The 25,380-nt window shown below is 37.2% G+C and overlaps 3 protein-coding genes across 7 annotated transcripts in view; 2 read left to right on the top strand and 1 right to left on the bottom strand.

The window, feature by feature from the left end:
• The window catches only part of GNPTAB (N-acetylglucosamine-1-phosphate transferase subunits alpha and beta), a 45,905-nt gene extending 33,440 nt beyond the window's left edge, over positions 1 to 12,465 (top strand). For 2 of the 4 annotated variants that reach the window (XM_062011169.1, XM_062011189.1), the window contains 6 exons: positions 629 to 742; positions 3,146 to 3,231; positions 4,971 to 5,069; positions 8,378 to 8,545; positions 9,944 to 10,034; positions 11,200 to 12,465. In XM_062011169.1, the coding sequence (XP_061867153.1) occupies positions 629 to 742; positions 3,146 to 3,231; positions 4,971 to 5,069; positions 8,378 to 8,545; positions 9,944 to 10,034; positions 11,200 to 11,277 (636 nt within the window). In that variant the 3' untranslated portion in view covers positions 11,278 to 12,465. Of the gene's footprint in view, positions 1 to 628; positions 743 to 3,145; positions 3,232 to 4,970; positions 5,070 to 8,377; positions 8,546 to 9,943; positions 10,035 to 10,631; positions 10,690 to 11,199 lie in introns of all 4 variants that reach the window. The other 2 variants (XM_062011176.1, XM_062011183.1) reach the window with 2 other exon arrangements.
• A 3,033-nt stretch (positions 12,466 to 15,498) lies between these two features.
• SYCP3 (synaptonemal complex protein 3) lies at positions 15,499 to 25,069 on the top strand. Its single transcript, XM_010208294.2, has 9 exons — positions 15,499 to 15,929; positions 16,004 to 16,151; positions 17,332 to 17,407; positions 18,489 to 18,523; positions 20,665 to 20,782; positions 21,770 to 21,869; positions 22,684 to 22,782; positions 24,569 to 24,673; positions 24,814 to 25,069. The coding sequence occupies exons 2-9, from the start codon at positions 16,022 to 16,024 to the stop codon at positions 24,865 to 24,867; spliced, it is 717 nt and encodes a 238-aa protein (XP_010206596.1). The 5' UTR covers positions 15,499 to 15,929; positions 16,004 to 16,021; the 3' UTR covers positions 24,868 to 25,069.
• Positions 23,114 to 25,380, bottom strand: part of CHPT1 (choline phosphotransferase 1) — a 22,268-nt gene continuing 20,001 nt past the window's right edge. The window contains exon 9 of one of the 2 annotated variants that reach the window (XM_062011198.1): positions 23,114 to 24,893. In XM_062011198.1, coding sequence (XP_061867182.1) covers positions 24,849 to 24,893 — 45 coding nt within the window. In that variant the 3' untranslated portion in view covers positions 23,114 to 24,848. The remainder of the gene's footprint in view (positions 24,894 to 25,380) is intronic. The other variant, XM_062011208.1, reaches the window with a different exon arrangement.

The following is a 25,380-nucleotide window of genomic DNA, read 5'->3' as shown; positions in this document are numbered from 1 at the left end:
TTGCACATAATGAAATGACAGTTCTTGCCTTGAGGAACCTGCGACCTAAAGAAAGAACAGTGAAAAAGGGTAGCAAGGAAGTCATACTAATAAATACTATGAACATACACAAAGACTCGTATTTCTGGTTTTCTGTCTCTAATAAAATGGTCTTGTTCTAACATCACACAAAATCATTGGCATAGCTGGAGCACAATCATGCCTTTAGCGTATTCCTAACCTGAACTTAATCAGAAAAATCTTCTTCCTATCCTTACAGTTCACTTTTCTGTTTGTTTGCCTGATTTGATATTTAATAGGCCACTACTGGTTTGGGAATTCTGTTCTGTCCTGACGTCATCAGCAAAGGCGTGATTTTCATTTTAGATGAAAAGGCATCGTGATGCTTTTCCTGTTCTCAATTCAACTATGCATGAAGGATTTCCTTTACTCTAGACATATGGGTAGTCTTACTGATTTCAGTTGTTGCATTGAGGTCTTCTGAATGTTAAGCCATCTTTTTCCAATAGTAGCACAGAAATTTGTTGTATAGTTACGACTAAATATGTCTGTGCACTGTGGATCATTAGAACTACGTCATTGAGAAAGGAGGATTATAATCTTTTTTTTTTCCCTCTCTTTCTGTTAGGATTTGACAGGTCTGGAACAAATGTTAATAAATTGCTCTAAAGCTCTTCCTGCCAACATCACTCAGATCCACATCATCCCACCAACACAAGAAGCATATTATGATCCCAATTTGGTAAGAAACGTTGATGTTAAAAGATGTTAGCCTTCTTTCCTGAGCACGAATTTGCTGTGCTTGAAAAGCTGGTTTGATTTCTTGAAGGGAAGTATTTGCTACTTCCTAAATTATAAAGCCATTCATTTCCTTCAAAAAGTTGAGCTTTAGAAAGTTATTATGTATGGGATTTTAAAAGTTATCCTTGTTAGGAGAATTCACTGCTGTGAAGCAAAAAGACAGTAAGCCTCTTACTTCTGATAAGTCTTTATCGGAGTTATAACCGTGTCCTTAAAAATAACCAAGCCCTCTGATGACCATCTTCCAGATAATTCTTCATAACTTGACTTCTGACTAAGTCTTTTAGCATTCAAAATGCTGTCAGGAGCCTTGTGAAGTTCAGCAAGTAGAGGTCCAACAATGAAGAGGAGCAAGCCCATGCATCAGTGTTACGCTAGGGGCTACCCAGCTGGAAAGTAGCTTGGTAGACAAGGACTTGGGGATCCTTCTGGACACCAAGTTGAATGTGAGGCAACAGTATGCACTTGCCACAAATAAGCTAATGGTATATTTGGCTGCATGAGACAAACTGGTGCCAGCAGGTTGAGGAAGGTGATCCTTCCCCTCTACTCAGAACTGGTGAGGTCACACCTGGGGTACTGGGTCCCGTTCCAGGCTCCTCAGTACAAGAGGCACATGGACATACTGGATGGAGTCCAGCAAAAGGTCACCAAGGTGTTTAAGAGGCTGGAGTGTTTCTTTTGTGAGGAATGGCTGAGAGAGCTGTGACTGTTTAGTCTGAAGAAGGGGAATCTCATGGGGGCATCTCATCAATGTATTTCAATATCTGAAGGGAGGGCACAAGGAGATCAAGCCAGGTTCTTCTCAGTGGTGCCCAGTGACAGAACAAGAGGAAGTAAGCACAAATTAAAAACATAGGAGGTTACCTCTGAACATCAGTGAACACATTTTTACTGTGGACATGACCAAACACTTATCCAGACTGCCCATTTTTGGGCATTCTCCATCCATGGAGATATTCAAAAGCCATCTAGACATAAGTCCTGGGCAACTGTCACCAGGTGGTCCTGAATGAGATGAGCTCCTGAGTTCCCTTACAACCCAAGCCATTCTGTGAAAATTGAGATTTTTCAGACTAGATGTTTCTTAAGTCCCTCATTTCTATTTTAGCGCTAAAATTAAAACTTGTTGTAATTCAGGAATGTAGAATCTTTAAATCTGATACTAATACCCAAATTTCTCTTAAAATGATAATTTCTTCATCAAACTATCCATTTGAAAAAAAGTGTGCATGTACTTTGCCAAATTGATGACCTAGTGTTTTATAACTTCAATACAGTATTAAAGGACAAATAATTTTGATGAGTACAGGTTGTGAATTTGTGGGTAGTAGAAGAACATTATTGATCCCAAACACATGTAAATCATAGTAAAGATGTAAAATGTTTATGCAAATAAATATATATGGATATTTACTTTTTTTTCCCATTGGACATAAGTCCTGTCTTGTATTCTTGACAGGTTTTGTTACAAGCTTTTAAAAATATTTTCCCCTGAGTCTGAATTCCAGCAAAGTTATATATAAAGCCATTCTGTCAGCCTGATTTGAAGGAATGGAAGGGTGGATTTGAGAACCTTGCACATTCTGAGGACATTACATCCAGTATAGCCTTACTTCATTTTGCTCCTTTATGACTGTGAATTCAGTCTGCAAAATTCTGTGAAGTACAAACTTCAGTAGTAGTAAAGAATAGCTGCCATGATTATGTTTGAAGATGGGGTTAAAAATAAGTCTCAGTGTTTGGGAACAATGTCAAATTAATCTTTTTGAAGACTTAGGGAAAAAAAATGCTAATCTTGGCAGTAATGCCTAGTGTACCGATGTTATCAGTCAGTTCAAATACTTACAAAATAATGTTTGTGTTAACAGAGGCCTGAATTTTCCACTTCTGTTGTCTACAACAGCTATATCCCTTGATGACAGGGATTTTATTTACCCTAATTGTTTCAACATAGCTTGTGTATCAGCCTCAAAAGTATCAGCTGTTCTGCAGAGTTTGCCTTTACCAGAGGAAAGTCAAAGACAGCTATCAAATAAGCTACACTTTCTGAAGATTTTATTCATGATTAAATATAGAAATTGCAGAATTTTAGCCCAAACCAATCTGTATTTTTCACACAGTATTTGTGTGCACAGGAAATCATGATGTTATGCACCAGTATTTGGTTTGGTTTTTTTTTTCCCTCCCTCAAGAGCTGATCAAGAAGTTATTGGTTTTCATTTCAGGAGAGTAAGTGTACATAGACCTGACTAGCTATAAGACAAGTTTTCTATGGAGTTTGTCTTTATAACAGATTCTGTAATTTTCAGTAACCTGTAATCTAAATAATGCTTTCTTCCAGCCTCCAGTAACAAAAAACCTGGTGACTAATTGCAAACCTGTAACTGACAGGATTCGTAAGGCATATAAGGACAAAAACAAATACAGGTAGGTTGTTACAGTCTGGTCAAAACCCTTGCTATGTTTTGTAAAGCAATAAGAAGAGGTATAAGTACATACATGACCAAAGATTTTATATGTATGTTAACAAATCTTGACTCAATTGGAAATCAAGAAACATATGAATATCTACTTATATATCTCTCATTGTCCACAATGATATATCTTTTACATAGTTTCTTCTTTGGTAGACCAAATTATTTCCATGCTGCTTTTGTCATCTGGAGTCAGATCCTAATTTGTATTGTACAATAGTAAGCCAGAGTACCTTTAGATGACTATATAGACTGACTACATGTATTGAATGAGGGCAGTTTAAGTAACATAAAAAGGAGGAAAAAGCCTGTCCTGTAACTGGAAGCTTTAAATCTGCTTCATCCTTTTTTTCTAGTGAAAATTTTTAAAAAGAACAGACAAAGTCTGTAGTTTTCCTGCAAGGAGGAAGAGTGACAGGAAGAAGGACAAAGAAAAGGGTTTCCATCCCTATTTGGGAAGGGCCAGACAAACCATGATTATGGCCATGGGTTTGTTTGAATAATCGTATTTGCATAGATCTGCCTGAGATCAGGTTCTCTCAGATGTTTCTTTCCTGAAATCTGCAAACCAATTGCATGCATGAGGCCATTTGCTGGCTTGGAGCTCATAGTCTTGTCTCTTGTCCATTACCTTACCTGTGATGTTGAGCATGGGAGGATGATGGGGAGTTTCTGAACAATGCATGAAGCCACAAAGTCAAATAAAACTGTAGAATGAAAGAAGGTTACAGATGCTGTATAGAGCAGCTTTTGGATATGACATTAATTCATAGTACCTCAAGTTGTGCTGTAAGCTTTCTAAATAATTTCCCTCCCAGGAGAGTTTGTGCTGAAACTGAAAAGCTGAAACAGCAGATGAGACTCTAACATTGTAGTGGGGGCAAGGATTGCTGTACTTAAACTAATTTAGGGTAATATATTTATATCATTAGAATACATGCTGCTGTGTTGCACTTTAATACAATCATTTAATATGGGAGTAGGTTCTCAGGTGAGACTTCAAGAATGGAGGTTCAGAGTGTTTTCTTATATCCAGATAAGAAAGGTGAAAAAATGTTGTGTGATATCTCTAGTGAGACTGTTAAACTGGAGTCAAATGCTCTTTCAAACTCAAGATATCCTTCAGAGGTGATACGAAAATTTGCATGTCATATGTTTGTTTTGTTTGCAAGTTATTGATTAGATGAGTGAAGGATTTTTTTTGTATTAAGGCTGTAGTTTAATATACTCTTCTGTAATTTCATTTTAAGATTTTTCTGGGGTTGGTGATTGTAAAATAAAAACATGTTTTCTTATGTCTGAAGTGTAATTATACATGATAATTGTAAATTTCATGTAATTTAACAAACAAAACCAATCAAAAAACCTCAAACCAATCAAAAAAAGTAAGTAACATAGCAAATGTTATGTCTGCTCTCAGGTCAATTGTTAGTTCTGTGCCAAAACTCATAGTTTATATACTTAGTATTCATTTTTTCAGTTTATGACTGGCTACTAATAAATTTGTAGGAAGGTGGTTCTGTGGAAGAGTATTAGTTGAAAACTGTAAATACACAGATGGAAAGCAAATGGTAAATTCTAATGAAGGATGGCCAGTCAGATTAGAAGTGTTATTAAATAAAATATTAATATTTATTGAACCTGCTTTTAGGTTGTTTTATCAATGTATAAATATTTTTTTTTAACATTCAGATTTGAAATCATGGGAGAAGAGGAAATTGCCTTCAAAATGATTCGCACAAATGTTTCTCATGTAGTTGGTCAGCTGGATGACATACGAAAAAATCCCAGGTATCCTGTTTCTTGATTTGTATGAAGTTTTGAGGTGGTTTTCATTTTCTGCTTCAACTGTTTAAAATGTATGTTGAAAAAATAATGTATTGCTGTGAATCTCTACGTGGTGTGTTACAGAATGCGACCAATTTTAGCCAAAAGTATTTCTAATTTTTTCTGTTTAACTGGAGCTGAGTGACTGCTCTCTCTGTTATGTTAGGTGTTACCTCGTTAATTTCTGTTATTTTTTTATACATAAAAAACTTTAAAAAGTTATAGATAAACCTCAACTATTTCTGAGGCTTTAATTTTTGCCATTCTAAAGGGCATACAGTTTATATTGCAGGCAATTTTGTTTTAAAGGAAGAGCAATTTGATATGCATTATGTAGCAATTTTATTGTAAAACTTGGGTGTGGATTATTTTGTAATGAAATCAGTTTTGCCTATCCATTATGTTTTCATGGCAAGAAGCATTAGTTCATTTATTTTTTAAAAAAGTATTTGGTGAGAAAGAATCCAAGGCTAGAAGATAGTCCTTTGTTTCTCCACTCTGCACTGGTGAAAGGTTTTAGCTACCTAAATCTGAGAGTAGGCTCTGTAGTGTTGAATTAAGCTCCTGAAATGACTGAGAGATAAATGGGAATACATTTAGCAGCACCCACTTTGCAGAGCCAAGGGTGCTGTATTTGAGATGCTAGTCTGAATCAACTTTGCAGAAGCATTTAACTGGGGTCCTGAGCCCACTGCATAAGACTGGGGTTTGACAAGACATGGTGTGATAGCTTAATAGCTAGCTGTCTTAGAAGTGACAGTGCCTCCGCCTGTCTCCTCTCTCTCTCTGCTCTTGGTTGCACACTTTTGTCTTCAGAAATGTTGAGACTTCTCTGCCAATTTAATGAGTTTGGCCTCAAGAAGTAGTCTGATAAGTGTCAAAAACCAGCAAGGAGGACAGACAGTAGGACCAGGAACCATTGGCCGGGGAAAGTGAAACCTCTTCTTGCATGTCACAGCAAGCTATTGGGTAATCTCAGCTGCCTGTAAAGCTACACCATTATTTGCATTTGTAGATAAAGAACAGGTTTGCACTTGTATCTGACACTGTACTGGCCATTCAGTGAGAAGGATGAATGCCAGTCTTTTGACATTTTGCAGCTGAAGGTGTTTTGTATGTATTGCTCCTCCTTACAAGAATGCCTTCTGGCCACATAACTCCTGCATTCCAGTTCTCACAGTGACCCAGTTCAAAAGAAAAGTAGGCAGTGTCGTAACTCATCCTGCCATGTCCTCTTTCTTCTTTGTATCTGCCGGCTAGGACTCTCATTTGAAATGTAAGTGTGTGATTTCAGCCTTCATAGACCCAAGGAGGGCACAAAATGGGAGGTTCTTACCTTTAATGTTCAAGTTCATGCTTGCAATCACCAGCTCCTTATTTTGAAGGATGATTGCTGATGTCAGACATGATCCTGATGCTGTGTTGGTTGTAGTATAAATATGCCTAATGGACTGAGGCATTCTAGCAACTTCCGGGGGATTTGCTTATTCTGTGGAGTGATTGCATCCTCAGATGAGGATGTGTTTGAGTAAGGACGTCTAGTCTGTTGTCTTGGGAACCTCAGCAGGCAAGATGGGGCAGGTGAGCTGACCTGTCTTGGATTTTCCGTCTTTTTCAGATGCTGTGCTAGCATGCTATAATGGACTCAGCTTCAACTCCATATATGCATCCTTAAGGAAAAGAGAACCTTAATTGTCTAGGCAATAATTCTGGAATATTCAAAGGAATGTCAGATTTTATTTATTTTGGTTGGATTAAAACAGCCTTTCCATTTGAAACCAGTTAATATCCTCATTGCACCCACCTAACTGCGCTTTGGTTTGCTTTGTGTAGCAACCTCTCAGCTTGTAAACTGCATTTCCTTCAGATGAAGCTAAATGGGGAAATACACTCCAGGAGTGCAGCTACTGCATTCCTGGGGCTAATGAGGTGCCAGTCCAAGGGACAAGGTCAAGGATAGTCCAGAGCAAACTCCCAAAATGCTTATAGTCTAGACATAGCATTGCTGCAACTATCTGCTTTTTGTAGTTATTATTTGGTAGTATAGACACAGCCTGCTTGTCCTTGGAGAGGCATATTTTGTTCTCAGATGTAGCAATCTGAATGACTGTTTATCATCTTCATGTAGCTGTCTCCAGTAAGATTACCAATTATGCCAGATCCAGTATAGACTAAGGAAATGTGGTAATGTCCTGTGTGGGCCAATTCAGTGCTCTACAGAGTTCTGCTTATTTCCACTTTTGTGTATTTAACTTTGCTCTTTGAAAGAGCATACCATTCTATAGAGAATGCAGCTGTTTTGAACTACTTATTTACAGAGGTTTGCAATTAGAGGGCATATGTCACCAGATACAATTTCTCCCTCTGGGGAAAATCTAAGTGTCTTGTATCTCACAATATAAATAAAGCACATAACCTTGCCTATATATATGGGAAAGGGAATTTTTGTTGTCAAGCACCGGGTTAGAGTGGCCAAGGATACAGAGCAGTCTAGCACACTAGCTGCTGCTTTAGTATCAATAATTTTCAGTAACCTAGGTAATTGTGTGTTTCTCACAAGAGAAATAACGTCTCTTTGCCAGGAGTTATTGGGAGCATGCTTATTTGGTCACAGTGATTTCCATCTAAATTCTATCTGGGTGGTGGTTGTTTGTATTTTGGCTGATTATGCAAGTTCAACTTTGGGTCTGTAATTCGTATCATGTCCTGCTCAATTTATGCAGTGTTTTTTCAGTAACTCAAAGCCTGGGTGACAAGCTTTGCCTTCCTGTACTGTAGTTTTTATGTGGACGTTCTCTGATGAGTGCAGAATATACAGTAAAATATTAATATTTTAATATGTTTACCTAATACAGTGGAGCTCAGTGCTATTTTAAGATATTTTACTCATGATCATTTATTTCAAATTAAAAAAACCCTTACCCAAATTATAGTGCTGGCCGCCTAAACCGGCTGTCTGTATCCAGTGGTGGAGAAGATACATCCTAGTGCCCACGAGATGGCAGCATTAGATAAACGAGAAAGGCAGAAACGTGGGTTCCTCAGAGCTTTTGACTCACTACTGGCCTTGGTGCTCTTACAATTAGAATCTTTAAATTAAAACTAATTTAAAATAATGCAACAATAAGGACATTGATTACCAATATAAAAAAAATATCAATTTGGGTACTGTATCAATTTTGTTTAAAGGATTCTGTTTTGTGTTCTTGGTTTACCAATACCTTTGTCATATTATTAAATGAATATTCTAATGACAACTTCTTGTTTTCTAGAAAATTTGTTTGCCTAAATGACAACATTGATCACAATCACAAAGATGCTCAGACAGTGAAAGCGGTGCTGAGGGATTTTTATGAATCAATGTTTCCCATACCTTCCCAATTTGAACTGCCAAGAGAATATCGGAATCGTTTCCTTCACATGCACGAACTCCAGGAATGGTATGTTACTGACATTCACTTCAAGTTACTGTAGGGCAATAGAGTGTAACTTCTTAGAACATACTTGTACAAGCCATTTTTATACCCCCTCTCCCCACACCCCCAAGTGTTGTAATGAACGAGTTAACAGTGAAAATAGTGTGAAAAGATTTGAATGGACTAAAACTTGAGGTTTGTAGGATGCAGGTCTTCCTAGTGTTCTTAAGTCATTAGCATTTCATTGATTGGCCCAAACTTACTTCTAAGAACAAGCTGTTGTTTGGGTTTTGTTTGTTTGTTTTTAAAAAAGTAATTCAGGGCTTATGCCTTTCTTTAAAAGTAAAAAACCAAACAAAAACCAACTGATTGTTTGGAATGCCGGTTACACAGGGGTAATATACACTGTTGTGTTTCTCACTATTTAATTCAGTGTTTCTTGCTAATTTTGTTTTTAACCTGTCGCATAGCAATACTCATCTGGAAAATCATCAGAAAAGATACCCGTGTGTCTCATTTTTACATAATGTGTGGAACCTTTATGTATTTATCTCTTGTCATTTTATAAATAATGACTTCAAATTGTGGCAGTTGATATGAGAACAGACGCAAAAGGTTGGCAGGTACAGTGATAAAAATGAGACAAGAAGACTAGTAGAGGAATTTTGTTGCTGATCAGCAAATTGTGAGAAGTAGCTGTTAGTAAGGAATGATAAAATCTTAGAGAAACTGTAGAAGGAATACAAAGGGTTATACGTGACATGAATATATGGGGATCATGGTGCCACAAACCCTGTGATAGCAGTGACAGAGAGAGTATGAGGCAAATCTATTTCAGCACTTATTTGTATAAATTTATTCTTGGAGGAGCAGAACTATTGTCGGATTCTTTTTTGAGGATGACCATTGAAGACTGTGTTAGCTTCAAAACAACACTTCTTTTTGACTTGTTTGTAGCCCAAACAGATCTCTACTAGGGTGAGTTAAAGGATACTGAAGTGCTGGTGGAAATCCCACATTTCTCAGAGTCATAGGTTGGAAAGAATTTCAAAAGATCACGTAGGCCAATATTTTGTGGGAAAGGCAGCCTAAATGTGATTATCTACGACACTGTCTAGTTGAATCTTGAAAACTTCCAGTGGTGGGGACTCCCATGTCCCTGTGGAGGTTGTTCCAGGGAATGATTGTTCTCACTGTAAAAAAAATAAAAATTCTTGTATTGGGATGAAACCTCTCCCAGTCCAACTTGTACCCCTTGTCCTCTCTCCATGTGACTCTGTAAAAAGTGAGCCTCCATCCTCTTTCTAGCCACCCTTTAAGTACTGGAAAAAAGCTTTTAGCTTGTTTCATGGAAACTATAAAGTTCATATATTTGCATTTATAATGTATGAAGCTGGTTTCCTGTTTCCTTTCTTTATGCAGGAGGGCATATAGAGACAAGCTCAAATTCTGGACCCATTGTGTTCTTGTAACACTTATTGTATTTACAGTCATCTCATTTTTTGCTGAACAGGTAAAGTGAATATTATAAATCTGTAACACTCACTAGATTAATATTTCTTCAGGATAACATAAGATAGTTTGGGTTTCTTTTTTAATAGGTTTTGAAGAGTAAGATTTTTCCTTTGTAAAGGAAGTGAAGATGTTAGATGACTAATGATTGGGATGTTTCAATTTTTAAGTTGTCAGTTGAGGTTCATTGAAAAGAGTCCTACGGGTAGAAGAAGAGTGGTATTCCCTTTTCAGGTGCTTTGTGACTGATTTGTCAGGGTGCTACATTTGCATGCCCAAACTCAGTAACTGTTTTCTAAATACTTGGTCTGTTGACACACATACTGGTGACAGTGAAAAGTAAGGTAACAGGAATGAAAATTAAGCAATAGCAATACTCTAATCCTGAAGAGAATCTTAAGGTATTGAGAGGCCTTAACTAAATCTCATCCCCAAGTAATTGCAAAGACTCCTGTTGAATGCAAAAGATTTTGAATCTGACTTGAGTTGAAAAAACCCCTCCATTTCTTCAAGCATAGAATGGCTTTCTTGAACATGATTAATCCTGCTAAACCTAGAGGGAGTCCATGGAACAAATCATATGGGTAATTCTTTGCAGGTTGGGGCCTTAAGTAACACTTTCCGTGGTCTGATGAAGAGGGTGTAATTCTTGAAAGGTTGGCTTTTGATTATTATTTTTTTCCCACCTGTAACTTTTGCATGAATCTTCCCTTTGATTTTCAGCCTTTTGTATGTATTGGAAAACTCACCCTCCATTAGTAACTTCATTTTGGAAAGGAGTACTCAACTCAGTAGTACAGCTAGGTATAGAAATACTGTTTTAAGATGCCAGCTTTGTGTTGATCTTTTAGTAACTGAACGTTGCCTGATGTTAATACACGGATTGACTTTAAAATAATCAGAATATAGACATACTGTTTCTTCACTCTTCTTGTATGCTGGTTATTGAGAAGTCCAATGAAAATGTACCCACCTAATAGATGAATTTGAGTAAATAACTTTCTTCCTGTGCAGTGACAAAAAAAATCCCCCAACATTATTGACTTAACTATTGTGGATGGCACAGACGCTATAGTTTCTAGGATGAAAGCCTGACCACCTGTACACCTCTAGCCCAGCAGAGAAGTGTATTTACTATGTTGGGTTCTTTTTCTTTCTCTCCTCAGCTAATTGCACTTAAACGAAAGATTTTTCCAAGGAGAAGGATCCAGAAGGAAGGTGGTCATGAACGAATCAAAGTGTAGAAGACCTTTATTTTGGAGATCAGTCTACCTCAAGATGTGACAAGCATTTAAAATGCTCTTTACCTTTTTCATAAGTGTCTCTTATCGTTTGACATTTAACTATGTTGATATGAAGAAAAAAAAATTGTGCATCTACTATTAGAATCTCCTTGGTACTCTTCATGATATAAAAGCTGCTGGAGCTGTGACAATGCAAAAAAACAACAAAGAAGTGATTGCAGGAAACCTGTACATAGGCAGTTTTCAGCAGATCTTACTTTACAACTGTTAGTTCATGGCCATGTTATCCTTTTTTATAAAAAGGGTTACCTAAAGAAATGTAACTGCATTTATTGCAGTGGGTGTTGCCAACTAGATAAAATGTTGGAAGGCAAAGTTATTTGGAGTCAGCTTAAGTCCTTGATCTTGCATACCAAAACATTTTGCAAATTTATGTCATTGCTGCTTCTTTTTCAGCCCTACAGGAAAATTGAGCTTTATGTAACTCGTCATTTAGATTTAGTATACATTTGTTGAGGTTGACATTCTTTAAAGCACGGTGACAATTCATCCCCCTGTTTGTGCTATTTAATTGGAATTTGGAAGAAATGTATGTTAATAAAAAAATACACAGTAACAGAACAACTAATGATTATTTATAAATTACTTTGTACCTGGTGTATTATATTCCAAAGAATACAGTGGTGGTGTTTCTTGCCTTGATTACAAGGAGAAGGTTGTAATCAAATGAAAATGATCAAGGTATAGTATTTTACAAGCATTGTAAATATAAAAGCAAAAGTGCCTCTCTACATGAATGACAAACTGTTCTAATGTAGCAATGTATGGGAGCAGTATTTCACTTAAAAAACCCAACATTTGGATTGACAGATGAAGCTTTGGTGTTTTCAAATTCAGCTGGGTTTGGCCCTGTATTTTGACGAGACATTCAGAATAGTCTGGTTTTATGTGGGAAAGGATACTGAATCTTTTCAAACATAAATTTTTGGTGGTGTATCTTCAGTTGATTGTATTAGCAGTATTCAAAAAAGCATTAATTTTTGTAATCAAATGATGTACAAAATGTATGTGCATATATGTATTGTATGATACTTGGTTTGCTTTGAAAATAACTAAAATGTGATAAAAGTTTTCCATTGTTTCTGTTTTAAAGTAAGGCAGAACTCACCTGTTTTGAAAAATTAGCCATAAATGCACATGAATCTTTATGTTAGAAGTTTTATTTTTCCCTTAAATTTCCTAAAATAATAACCTTATATTATTTGAAGCATGAATGGATTCTCAAAGTAAAATCAAACTTTTGAGTGCTGTAAAAATGCAAGCACTTTTAATTAAAGTTATATTTTATCCTAGCAATATATATTATGCTGAAATGAAGAACAGAAATAAGTAGTTTAAATCTACACCACTGCAGACCTCCAGAAAATCAGGCATTTCTGGAAATAAAACTTTTGATAGCTTTTTACTCTTCAAAGTGTTCTTAAGTAGATTCAAATTTGTAAAACCTTGGTTGAAATTTTAGGGCAGTTTTTCTGATGAAGTTATTTATACATAAATGGAGTCCCTAGGCAGCTTAGCTGTCACTGCACTTCCTTTTTGTTTAAGCAAAGTTTTGAAGGTGGGTTCATGAAGCATTCATTGAAAATCAGTGCTAAAGTCTTGGTGTACAGAACCTGGCAAAAAAGCAAGGACAGCAGGATAAGTTGTGAAGGATATGGAACTAGAAACTAAGTACCCACCTACCCAGACAATCACTCCTGCCACTATGATGGAGGAGGGAACTAGAAAAGTAAAAGTGAGAACAACTTTTGTGGGTCAAGACAAAGAGAGTTTAGTTAGAGAAAGAAGAACCAATACAGCAAGGGTTGCAAAGGAAGATACTGAGATACTCTTCCTTCCACCAGCAGACCATTCCCCATCCAGTCTGTGGGCACTGGCTGTCTTGGAAAGCCCAAACCTCCAGCTTTTCTCGGACAGCCTGATGTGGGTTATGAATTATCTGCATGGGTAGAGCAAGGCCTGAATGCTGTGCAGGCTTTGCCCTGTGTACCCAGCATTGATTTGGTCACCATTAGAAAATGTAGCACCATGTGGAATGCTGTGAGGAAAGTTAACTCCAAACCAGCCAGACCTAGTGAAAACGTACAACTTAGTTAAGGAAATACTCAGTAAAATTTCTCTAATGATGGAGGTTTAAGAGAACATTGAAAACTGAAATACTGTTAAGAGGTTTTTTTTTTTTTAAATTTGGGGGGTTTTTTTAAATTTTTTGTTTGGGCTTCATGAGTAAAGAGGAAAGTATTTTACCTGGCAGAAGACAGAAACTTCTGTAACAAGTACTTGTGAAAGTTACCTAGCTGGAGAAATGCTGCTGTTTTTGTATTTACTTAGGGTAAAGTCCTCCCTTGGCATTATACCCTAGCCTACGTTTACCAGAACAACCTATTTCCCAGACGTTTTGTTGTCTGAGTAGTTAAAGCCATTTTTATAGAAAAGAATGAAAATAGGTAAAGGTGCTTAAAGATGCTTAAACAGGTGCCATTCCGAAGCTGCGCGCTGTATGCGCGGCTCCTGAGGGCCCCGGGCGCGTGCTCGCGCGCATGCGCGCCCTCCCGTGTGTGAGGGCTGCGCGGCTTCCCGCCTTGTGCGGGGGCGGGGTTGCGTGCGTCCGCCCGGCCCTCGTTCCCGCCGCGCGGGAGAGGTGCTGCCGAGCCGGAGGAAGCGTGAGGGCTGAGGGAGAGTCCGGTGCGAGGGACGCTGAGGGGTTTGGGGCAGAGCATTTGTGTCCCCTCTGCCTGTGGGAGGATGTGAGGTGCCCTGTGGCCCAGCCGCGGGTGGACTTCCTCCTTTTGCGAGGTGGCCGTCCGCAGTAGTGAGGGGGTGGGGGGTCAGAAGAGAGCCTCACGAGGCAGAGGAATTAAAGGTGTTTTGGTGGCGAATAAGGAATGATGTTAGGGACTACAGTGGCCTTCAGCGTTTAACCCCGCCAAAACCTTTTGTGGCGATGGCATGATGCAGACTCATGCTGCCTTGGGGTGAAACAGGTCGGCCCTCGTGGTGGAAAGCCCCACATAGGAAATTCACACAAATACTGATTTATTCATATCTTTCGAGGCAGGTCAAAAAAAGAAGGTGAGTTTCTCTGAAAAGTCCTTGTTAAACGACACAGCTGTGGATTGAAGATACTTGAATACTAAAACAGGTAGCTGTACAGTATGGGTAAAGTTGTATGGGGTTGTGAGGTGGCGTGATTGTTTTACAGTGTATGGAGGGGCTGAGGAGTTGTGCTTTCTATGGTTATTTTCACTACAAAGGAAGATGCCTCTGTGGGATAAAATGTATGCTGGCAGTCAAAATTTGAGTTTTGGCGGCATAATTGGAGATGTGCCACCCAGATGCTGTGCCAGTACTTCCCTCCTTGTATTGTGTCTTCAACAGCTGTGGTAGTCAAAAAGCAGGAATATTGAAAACTTTCTCTCATTTGAGGATAGTTCTCATGCAAGAGGTTTTGATTTTCCAATTAATAATTTAAAGAAGTTTTAATTTTCAAGAAACTTATAAAAAATACATACTCTATAGAGAAGCATCAGCCACAGGAGGAGCTGGGTATTAAAAAGCAGTGTTGCGTAGTAGCTAGGTGTGGTCACGTATATATGCATGTAATATGTAGTTAAAAATCCCATATTTTTATAGCTATGGACAAATAAACACTGAAATGGAAAGCTCAGATGTGTGAGAGAGCTCTTAGGGGAACTTCACAGCCCTGGTAATTCAAAAGATCTTTACTGGAGTTCTCAATTTCAGGGCATGAACTTAATTTTCAGATCTATCTTTGCTCCAGCCTGTGAAAAACGTTTTGATTTTTCTAGCTGTGTTGAATTGCATCTAGAATGAGTAGTTTATCTACTTCTGAGTTACATCTTTTCTCAGTTTGGAAAACAGGACATGTGCAGCTGGTATTATTTTTCTGTATTCTTTCCATGTTCCAAGTAATACTGTTATTTTTTAAGTATTTTTAGAAGTATCTGTCATATGGCACAATTGAAAATGCTTCATGCCTTTTGCCATCAAAGATAACGAGAAGTACTACGTTGGCAAGGATTCAGTAGTTCGTGTATATTATTTCCATTGTTGATAAAGTGCTAAGGAAAAAAAAGACTTTGTCCCTCATGCCTTTAATGATTACAGCTTTCTTCTCTCTAAATAAGATACTTTTACTGCTTAAATGTTTATAAAAATACACAATATAAAAAAATTACTAAATCAATTTTTTCAGAGGACAGTATATTTGTGTGTATTTTGCTCTCTAGAGTGGGATGGCTTGTAGATTCAGATTATTCTTTCTGATTTACAATTTATGTATTTTGTAAAATAGAACATTGGCATTATTTCTTGGGGAATGCAGTACTGGATATGACAGAGTACATAATAGTCATCACAGAAGACAAGCAGGCAGGCACCTTAAGAAAGTGCATAATGTACTTACTTGTTTTTCAGCAGAACCAAGTATCGTCCTACTAGTCCTGATATTTTTTTTATCCTGTTCTTAAAAACACCACCAATGGGTAACCTTGTGAATTACCTCAAAACTAAACCAGTTTGACTATCCTTACAGGTGGAGACTGTTACAGGGGTGTCCATAAGAGGTCAATGTAAGTATGAAAACATATTTCTCTTCAAAGTATTGTGGGGAAAGTTACATCACAGATACACCATACTGTTTCAGTAGGAAGCAAATCTCATTATGGCACCATCGGGAAGAAAGCATGGAGGAAAAGCTGCTAAGGCAGCACAGGAAGATCAAGCCATACCTGCCTATGACTTTAAGGATGAAAGAAAAGAGCTGAGTGGATCAGAGGAAGATATTAGAGAAGGTGCTTATGTGGGTTTTTTTGTGGTTGGTTTTGGTGGTGGTTTTTTTAAAGTGAAGGTTACTGTATTTCTGACTATGAATAGAAATTAAGATATTTTGTGCTAGCAAAGTGTCTGAGTAAGCATTGCTCATAATGTTTGTGACAGCTAGCCTCCTATAGTGTAATTTTGATTGGTAAGAAAATAGAACACAATAGAATTGCTCTGTACAATGTACTTTTACGTCTTAAAATTATAGGTAGGATCTTTAAGATTTTGTTAAATGATTTTGTTACCTTTATTTTAATGCCATATCCATCTGTCATCTGGCTGCATGTAACATGAGATTAGGATAGAACTGAAGAAAAGCAGCTTGCTTGTATGAAGCACTGTGTCCGATAGGGTAGTTGGAGTCTTAATGCTGGCAGGGTTAAGAATACTTCAGGAAGAATCTGAACTGAAGAAAGACGAAGAAGCAGAGATAGCTGAGGAAAAAAAAAAAAAGAAGTCAACGGGGGGATACTTGTTTATTTTGAGGGAATGTCATTAAAAGATTGGACTTTGCTTAATAATGCAGCTCTCATTCATCACAATAGGTTTTTTGTAAAGTTAGGTGTAACTTTGTCTGGATTTCTATCTTTCAACAGTTATCTCTGGGTATGTTTCTTAATTTTTCTCCTTCATTTGTTCAGACTAAATTCTGCCCTACCCACTTCCCCCAATAAAACGAAATCTGACAGTCAAGGATTTTAAGTTTTTTTTAAAGAATATAAATGTTTGTGATTTTACTTTTTTAAAGGCATACAATTTCAGCAGTTATTTCAGAGTAAAATGAAATTCTTACAGATTGGGCTTATTTAGTCTTTAGATTATTTTTACCTTTCTGCTGATTGTTATTTTGTGAGCTGGGAGTAACTGTGTAGTAGAGGACAGAAACTAAAGCCAGTTGACATCATTCTAGAGGCTCTCGGGGCAGTGCCAGTTTAAATCTAGACTTGCAGAGCAATTCACCACCATCTGTTAACTCCAGATTCAAAGTTTTAGGAGCTGCATGTGTTTTGGATGGGAACTGAGACCTGTGAGACATGTTCAAAGAAGTGACATTCCACTTCTAGTAACTCAATTGCACTTTTAATAACTAAAATGATCCCCTGCCCCCAAATGTATGATGTTTTTGTAAATCTTTTAAAAATTTGTATGAAGGTGAAACACCAGTAATGGACAAACATGGGAAGAAAAGACCTTTGGCAACTACTCACGTGGTTCCAGATGATGTGGGGTAAGGTTGGGATTCTTCTCTTTTTTTAAATAAGCAGGTGTTAGATACTAATTTCAGTTATTCACAGTGCTTGCTTGGCCCTTTTAGTATTTGATTAAAAAAAACAAGTGACAGATGAAACAGTAGTTGTGATAAAAAAGTAACATTTTAAGATGAGTAATTCTGCAGTTTCTTTGTAGATACTTTTGAACATGCACAAAAAAAATATATATTTGTGTGAATTCTTAATTTTTTTTTTAAAAGATAATTTAAGTTCTGTCCTAGATTGTTGATAATGTCATTCATTTTTTTTCCCTTTGATCTTAGTTGCTTGAAGATATTGATGGCAATTTAAATGATCCAACTATTTTAGAAGGAATAAATTCTTGTAACAGATAAATCTGATGAAATTCAATATTCTTGGGCAGTGTAAATGTCATTAAAAAGTGTATGCTGAAATAGTTTTTAGCAAGATTATAGCTGATTTTACTCTCCAAACAAGAAAGTTATATCCTGTGAAGAATATGATATAAACCCAAGATGTTTAACCTGCTTCTGCAGGGGGGTTGGACTAGATGATCTCTAAAGGTCCCTTCCAACCCCTACCATTCTATGATTCTATGTTTCCTTTAACTCACCATGTTCCTTTTTGGACTTATCAGCTATTGTACCACATCTTAAACACTAGTGTTATTCTCTTAAAGTTGTTCTAAAAACAATCCTAATGATACTTGTCTTGGATTTTGTGCCAGTCATGGTAACTGTAATGGATTTGTTTTCATTTGATGTTCCAAGTACCTTTTTTGCTGTTCTTTTTGTGTGAGGAATGATCAATTTTTTTCTGTTGCTCTCCCTGACTCAAGACCCTTTAAATACCTAATACTGCCTTTTTACTGGGGAGAAGCTTAATAGATTCTATTATTTTTTTAAAAAAGCAAATTAATCTAAAAAAAGACTTCTTCCAGGAGGAAGAGTGTAAATTTTATCTGTCACTGCTTTCAAATAATAGGCATGTGAATAAAATTAGTTTTGTGCATACACAACAGGTCTTATTAAAAAGTTAGAAAACAGGCAAATGAAAATTTTCAACACTGTTTTGTAGGGGTGAAGTACAGAATATGTTGGAAAGATTTGGAGGTATGTACATTTACATTCTAATAAATTAAAAAAAACAAGTTGCAGAATTGGCAGTAATTCCATACTAGAAAGTAACTTTGAAGGTTGACATAAAATGACCAATTTTAGCATTTTACAACATTTCTGACAAGCCAGTTTTCAGAAAAAAAATGTATCTAAGTAGAGCAAATGGAAAGAAAAGAATGGAATAACTGTATGTGAACTGAGATGTACGTATTAGTGAAGGTAGTTACAAAGGGGAAGATGGAGTGCTTTTGATTATTATTCCAATTTTAAGTGGCAGTGATTATATTGTAGAGAAAAGGGACAATGTGAATCATGTGGAAGAGACTGGGGATTGCAAGACCCAAGTGAGAAATTATGGGCATGTAAATGTTAATATATGCAGCTAAATAGAATAACTAGTTTTACACAAGTAGTTTTGAAATAGATTGTAGGTGTGATACAGAATGAGTTAGGAGTAATCTGTACTGTGCACCTTCAGAAATCTAGAGAACAGACAATCAGTAGAAAAGACCATTTCATCAGTCAGGAAGAAAGGTATGAGTTTCTAGAAGAGCAAAAAATAAGGGTAAGCAATGCCAGTCATCTAGTGATGAGAGATTCATGCACGTTACCCTGCTGGAGTTAGTTTGGTCATGATCAGACCCTGAGATAACTTTCCTTATAGTTTTATATCCAGCATAATTCTCAGTAGCTGATAGAGAAAAAACACTTTTTGCTTGAATTTATAGTGTACATCACAGTGTAACAAAGCATCAAAAAGCTGTAGTAGGAAGGGAAGCTGTCTTAATGCCAGTGTTACATACTCAATAGCTGAGTAATACTTTCAGTGTATGTATAAGTAAATGCTGTACACAGTCATTACTTGCATGGAAATCTCGAGGTTGAAGAAGAGTTCAAGGAATTCCTTAATCCACTAATTAAACCTTTTTGCTGTTAAGGTACATACTAGAATGCTACCGTACATCTCAGTGTTAAGAAGCTAGAATTGCTTGTTATTAAAAGCTCAAAAATAGGATGGAAGGAAAATGAATGGAGATGCTGTGTGCTCCAGAGTAATAGATTTGTCATTAGTAGGGACAGATGCCTTAGCAAATTAGAGAGAGAGGTTTGACAGATGTTTCCTGAAATCAACAATGAGAAGGAAAACAAATTGCAGTATTAACCTTAAGCAGTGACTTGTTTGTTCCATCTCCAAATGTAAATTGAGGTGAAACAAACACACTAACTTGTATAACTTAAGTACTTCTTAAAAAGTACTGTCTCTACAAAGTACCAAAACCAGTTTGTCATTCATTATGTTCCTAGTTATAGTAACCATAATACTACCTTTCATTTAGTTCTGAAGTGTAAGCAATTTAAGTATTAGTCTGAAACATGTAAGGTTTTCCTAGAAAAAATAAAGAATTGTTAGTGTAACTAAATGCCTTGCCCATCTGGAAACTGTGTGGGCACTGCAGACATGCAGACATGCAATGAGGATTTTGATGGTGTGACTAAACCATCTTTATATAGTAGAGGAAAGTGCAAAATGCGTGTACTTGGTCAGGTTTGTGCAAGGTGTCACTGAATGGAAGAGTTACAGCCTGTGAGATGTCCAAATAGAACGTTAGAAGATAGGCACTGTGAACTGCGTGGGTAAGCTGCTAGTGTTTTAAGCATACACGTGCTTATTGTGTGGAGATTATGTTAGAAGTGCCTGTTGGACCATAGGGGAACACATGATGGCAGTGTGCAAGGAACCGATTTAACCGTACCTACCGGTGGCACTGCAGCTTCCCCGAGTTCAAACAGCTGGGCAGTTTTAGCTCACTTCGTATTTATGTTCAAGTCTGAACATAAGGAAAGTCAAAGGAAAGAAACTAAAGCTGAGTCATGCCATGGTAGGTCCTATTTGGTGTGGCCACAGAGAAGAGGTGGGACTGGAAGCAGATGCTAGAGCAGATGTATGGGGGGCTTGGGGAAGCAGCACTCTCACCAGCAACAGCAGCAGTGTAAAAGACACTCCAGGAGCCCCAAGACATGTGCTTCTTTCCATTAGAACACACCTTGTTCACTTCTCCAAAGTGTAACTCATCAGCCTTTTTAATACAAGGCACGATGCATCTCTTAACTTCTGAATACCCTTTGATTTTTAGCTGACATTAACAAGGCTCTCTTAGCTAAGAGGAAAAGATTAGAAATGTATACGAAAGCCTCACTCAAAACCAGTAACCAGAAGATTGAACATGTTTGGAAAACACAGCAGGAGCAGAGGTAACATTTACCTTTGTTTTTCAAACCTGTGAAGTCAGATTCCTTTTAATGTCACAGTATGGATAGCTGGTCCATCTTGCAATTACAAAGCAGGTAGCTTATCTACTGCTTCAGTATCTGCTCAGGTCCTTTGTTTCTCCTGCCTCCAGTTGTGACCACTTGGTTACATTGACAGTAATAGTTCAGCATAGTGCTTTCTCTTTTGAATGGAGAACTTTCAGAGAAAGGTACTTTAAAGAGCTGGTTTTACTTTTGTTTTATCTTTATGGAAAATGACCTTTGATGTTATTTTTGTCTTTTAAGCCAATGTTTTTAGTTTTTCAATTTCAATTGGAATTTTCTGGTTTTGCTCAAAACCTGAAAAATGTTCAGTAAAACTTTTATGCTATTCTGGTCAAGAAAGAAAATAATTTTCATTGTCATTGTAAATAATTTTCACTCCATATAATATTCCTCTTGCCTCTTAAGAAATTTCATTACTACATCTGGCACTTCAGGTAGAGCAAACCGAGACAGCTAAAACTTGAAAGTCAGCAATACGTGTAACTCTCTTGGTGTTTTTATAGATATGTATTTGAAACTTGCATTGACAAAATGTAAGTTTGCATAGAGAAATAACAGCATAATGAGCTAATCAGTTTTTCATTACAAAACCCTTGTGTTAAAGCCAAGATCTGTAGTTGCACGAGAAGAACACAGTAAATCTCAGAAAACTGATCACCATTAGAAAGAAAAGTTCCCATTTTTTCTAACCTGAGTTTCGTATATAAGTGCCATCTCCTTTCCTTCACCCAGAAAGTGTTTGTGTCTTCATATATGTGTGTTTAGTTTTTCAAAACATGCAGTGTTCAACTAGGGACAGATGGCAAAACAGCCTTTTTATCTGTGCCAGCTCCTTTTATTCTACTCCACGCTTGTATTTTACTCCAGGTCTCCTTGTAATCCTTCATAGCATTTGTCATACTTAAAGTTAGTGTCTGTTTCTAGGCAGAAGCTCAACCATGAGTTCTCCCAGCAGTTCATGACTTTATTTCAGCAATGGGATGTAGATGTGCAGAAAGCAGAGGAGCAGGAAGAAAAACTATCGGTGGGTTTCCAGCCTACAGTGAGTTTCATGGTATATTTGCCAGGAGGGAATGTTGTTGTTTAGACACTCAAGAAATGTAAAAACATTTTGCGTGGTTTAAACAAACACATGATTGTTTGCCTCTTGATTAAAAACAAAATCATTCAAGTTTGGTGGCTCTCAAAATGTAAATGTTTGAGCTTTGGGATTTAAGTTGAAGAGAGGTGTATTTATAAACTTTATTGCACGTTTATAAATGGCAGTAAGTGATGCCCAGGGCCAGTGTATGGCTTGAGAAAAGCCAAGACAATTTACGGAGATGTGTCGAGTTTCTTTGCAGCCATAGCCTTGGGTTCAGGGAATAAAGGAGTAAAGGGAAGTAGCTGACTTTTAGCATGCATTGCTTATAAATATGTCTGTATATAAGAAATGTATGAGTTTGAGGACTGGGACAGGAGCTGTACAACAGGATGCAATGTCATGATATTGCTGTATTTGTACCCCCAACACATTTGCAAGTTTTGCTTTTCCTAGGCAGCACGTTTCTCTGAGACACCTTCAAGAACTGTGTTAGATAGCAAACCTCATGGGATCTCGTAGGCATAATTCAGGTTGGAACGGACCTCAGGGGGTGACCCAGGGCTTAATCTAATCTTCAGTCTTTCATTCATTAATAAGACTAAGGATAAATCTCGAGGCAGAGATGTATATTGTGTGATGCAGATTTCCAGTGAAGGCAGAATTTCTGACTGAGATAAATGACCCTAGTGTTACTGTCCAAGCTCTTTTGGTTAACTAATGTGATGATTTTTTTTTTCCTTTACTTCTGCTTCAGAATATATTTCGTCAGCAACAAAAAGTTTTTCAGCAGGCAAGAATCGTTCAAAGTCAGAGACTGAAAACCATTAAGCAGCTCTACGAGCAATTCTTAAAGGTACAGTATTTTTTTTTCTTAGAAGACAGCTGATCCTTGTCATATCACTTAACAAGGCTGCATTAACTCAGCCTTTATGAAATAATGAAGTTTTAGAGTTCGTTTAAGGAAAACAACAGGCTTGTATGAATACTCATGTTAGTGTGTTTCCATTATTTGTAAGAACAAGACTTGTTCTCTCTATACATGCATACACATCGCATCTCTTTAAGAAAGTGATTCATTATTCAAGCTAAGCATTCACTGAAATGTCAACAGGAAGAATCTGATGGAGTAATGATTTACAGTGACAACAGGCCCAGCTGGATGCTTATGTAATCAAACCCCTTTAAGTTCCCTGTTGCTTTATGTGTAATTTTTATATCTGCTGGGAGTCCCTACAAGCACCATGTTTTTGGACAGTCCTTACTTACCGAGCTAATGTGTGGTAAACACATGATTCATACTGGGCAGCTGTGGTGTGTTTTGGTTTTTTTTTCTTTATGCAAAGTAGTTAACATACTAGACAGCAAACAAAAACTATTGCAACTACTCAAAATTTCCTGTCATTTGATGCAAAGAACAAAACGCTTTGTTCCCCCTTTCCTTCCCCCTTATTTTGTAAGATATTAGAAATCTAAACTGTGACAAAAATGAAAGTACCTTAAATGACTGGTTTTGTACTGAATGCAGACGCACGGTACCATCCAATGAGTGAAGGAGGGAGGTTGTAAGGGAATCTGGTCCAGCCAGCAGGTGGTACAGCAGGGCTACCTAGCATCAGTTGCCCAAGACTTATGTCAATACAGATTATAAATATCTCCAAGGATTTGAGACAGCACAGCCTCTCTGGGCAGCCTGCACCAGATTTGTCTCACGCAGCCAAAGATACCATTAGGACACTGTTTCCTCATGTTTGACTTGGCGTCCACCAGGTCTTTTGCAGCTGTGTGGCCACCAGTATATACTGGTACATGGTGGTCGATAACATGAGATAACATCTCAGCTTCTGACAAATCTTAATTTCTGATCAAGTCATTTCTTCACAGGTCCCTTTTTAAAATTTCAGTTAGTTACATTTGGTGTTTTTTGAAGTCTGGTAGCTTTGAAAAATCAATCTGAAGTAGAGCACCTCTTAGTTTAAAATAGTAAAAATTTACAGAGGTTATTATGGAAGCATTAATAAATAGCAGCTGTTGCAAAATGTCAGAACTTTCTTCATCAACGACGAAAAACTGAACAGAAGGTCAAGTGTGATTTTGATTCTCTCTTCTGAGGAGATCAAAAGGTAGAAATGAAGCCTCAAGAAGCTTAAATAAGTACAAAGTTGAGGAAAAATGCAACTACACATGTACATAAAATTAGGCATGGTTGTACCCACAAATGGAAAACTAACCAGCACACTTTACTTGGCTTAGTGTGCAAAGACAAGGAAATTAAAGGGGTTTTAGAGTTCCTACTTCCAAGTCTCCTAGGTTATTGTAACATTAAATCCTTATAATTCCTGACAGGTGTCTTTTTAGTCTTTTCTTGTAGAACTCTTTATTGAAATGCAGGATAACTAGCTGAGACCTCACAGATGCTGAGTGCAAGGGACCATTTCTTTCACAGGGTCTGTAGTTTACACAGGAATGTAGACCAAGGTACAAAGTCTTCTGTGATGTGTCTGTCAAGTTTGTGACAAAACTAATAATTTATCAGTGAACACTGCTGCTGTAAAAACTAAACTGTAGTCTGGATGATGGCTTCTCTTAAATGGACCCTTTGACACTGGACAATTCTGATTTAAGATTATCCTTAACTTCAGAGCATGGAAGAACTGGAGAAGAGCAATCAAAATCTTCTAGCTGGTGCGCAAAATGAACTTCGCAAAGAAATGGCTATGTTGCAGAAGAAGATTATGATGGACACTGTAAGTATCAGATCTACGAAGAAGTTATTTAAATGCAAAAATAAGACATTCTATAAAGTCATTTGACATTCATTTAATTAGCTCAAAGGAATCATATTGATATGGCATTTGTTCAGTATTATCCCCTTTCCTTGTCACAGCAACAGCAGGAGATGGCAACTGTTCGCAAGTCTCTTCAGTCCATGTTATTCTGATGGCTCAATGGAGAAACAACCTGTACCTAAGTAACACGATACAAGTATAGGCATTAGCCATAGAGAAGTATGTTAAGATTTAAGTGTTTTAAAGTTCCTATGAAATGCTTTCATGGATTGTTCTAATCTTGTGTCTGCTAATGTTTTACAAACGTCTGTTAATAAATATCTTACTTGACAGGGGAGGTATGGACCCCCAAAACATTTGCTGTCTGTCCAATCAATTGTTACCTGCTTAATGTTCATGTTCAATAACATTGTTGAATTTGGTTAATTATTTATAATGCCAGATTTTAACAATAGGCAGAAGTAATGAAAAATGCATTACCCAGATTTGACATAATAACCTTAGACCTTTAGGTTCATTGTGTAAGTAGAAGCATTTTTTACAAGCTGCAGGCTTTTAAGGTTTGCACAGTTTCAACATCTAGTCTGCTGACAGACGTATCGGTAGTTACAGAAGTGCACAGAGCATGACATAGCTCATGTAAGATTCTTTAATGATGTGCAAGA

This window comes from Colius striatus, chromosome 1 (genome assembly GCF_028858725.1).
Source record: "Colius striatus isolate bColStr4 chromosome 1, bColStr4.1.hap1, whole genome shotgun sequence".
NCBI classification, from domain to species: domain Eukaryota; kingdom Metazoa; phylum Chordata; class Aves; order Coliiformes; family Coliidae; genus Colius; species Colius striatus.
The sequence above is the reverse complement of the archived record's forward strand: the minus strand, read 5'-3'. Positions and strand labels throughout refer to the sequence as shown.

Excerpts from the sequence above, each read along its gene's own strand:
- SYCP3 (XM_010208294.2), top strand. The coding sequence starts at position 16,022 with ATGGCACCATCGGGAAGAAAGCATGGAGGAAAAGCTGCTAAGGCAGCA. Across the intron at positions 18,524-20,664 it reads TATGTTGGAAAGATTTGGAG|CTGACATTAACAAGGCTCTC; the intron begins GTATGTACATTT and ends TTTGATTTTTAG. Across the intron at positions 21,870-22,683 it reads AGCAGGAAGAAAAACTATCG|AATATATTTCGTCAGCAACA; the intron begins GTGGGTTTCCAG and ends CTTCTGCTTCAG.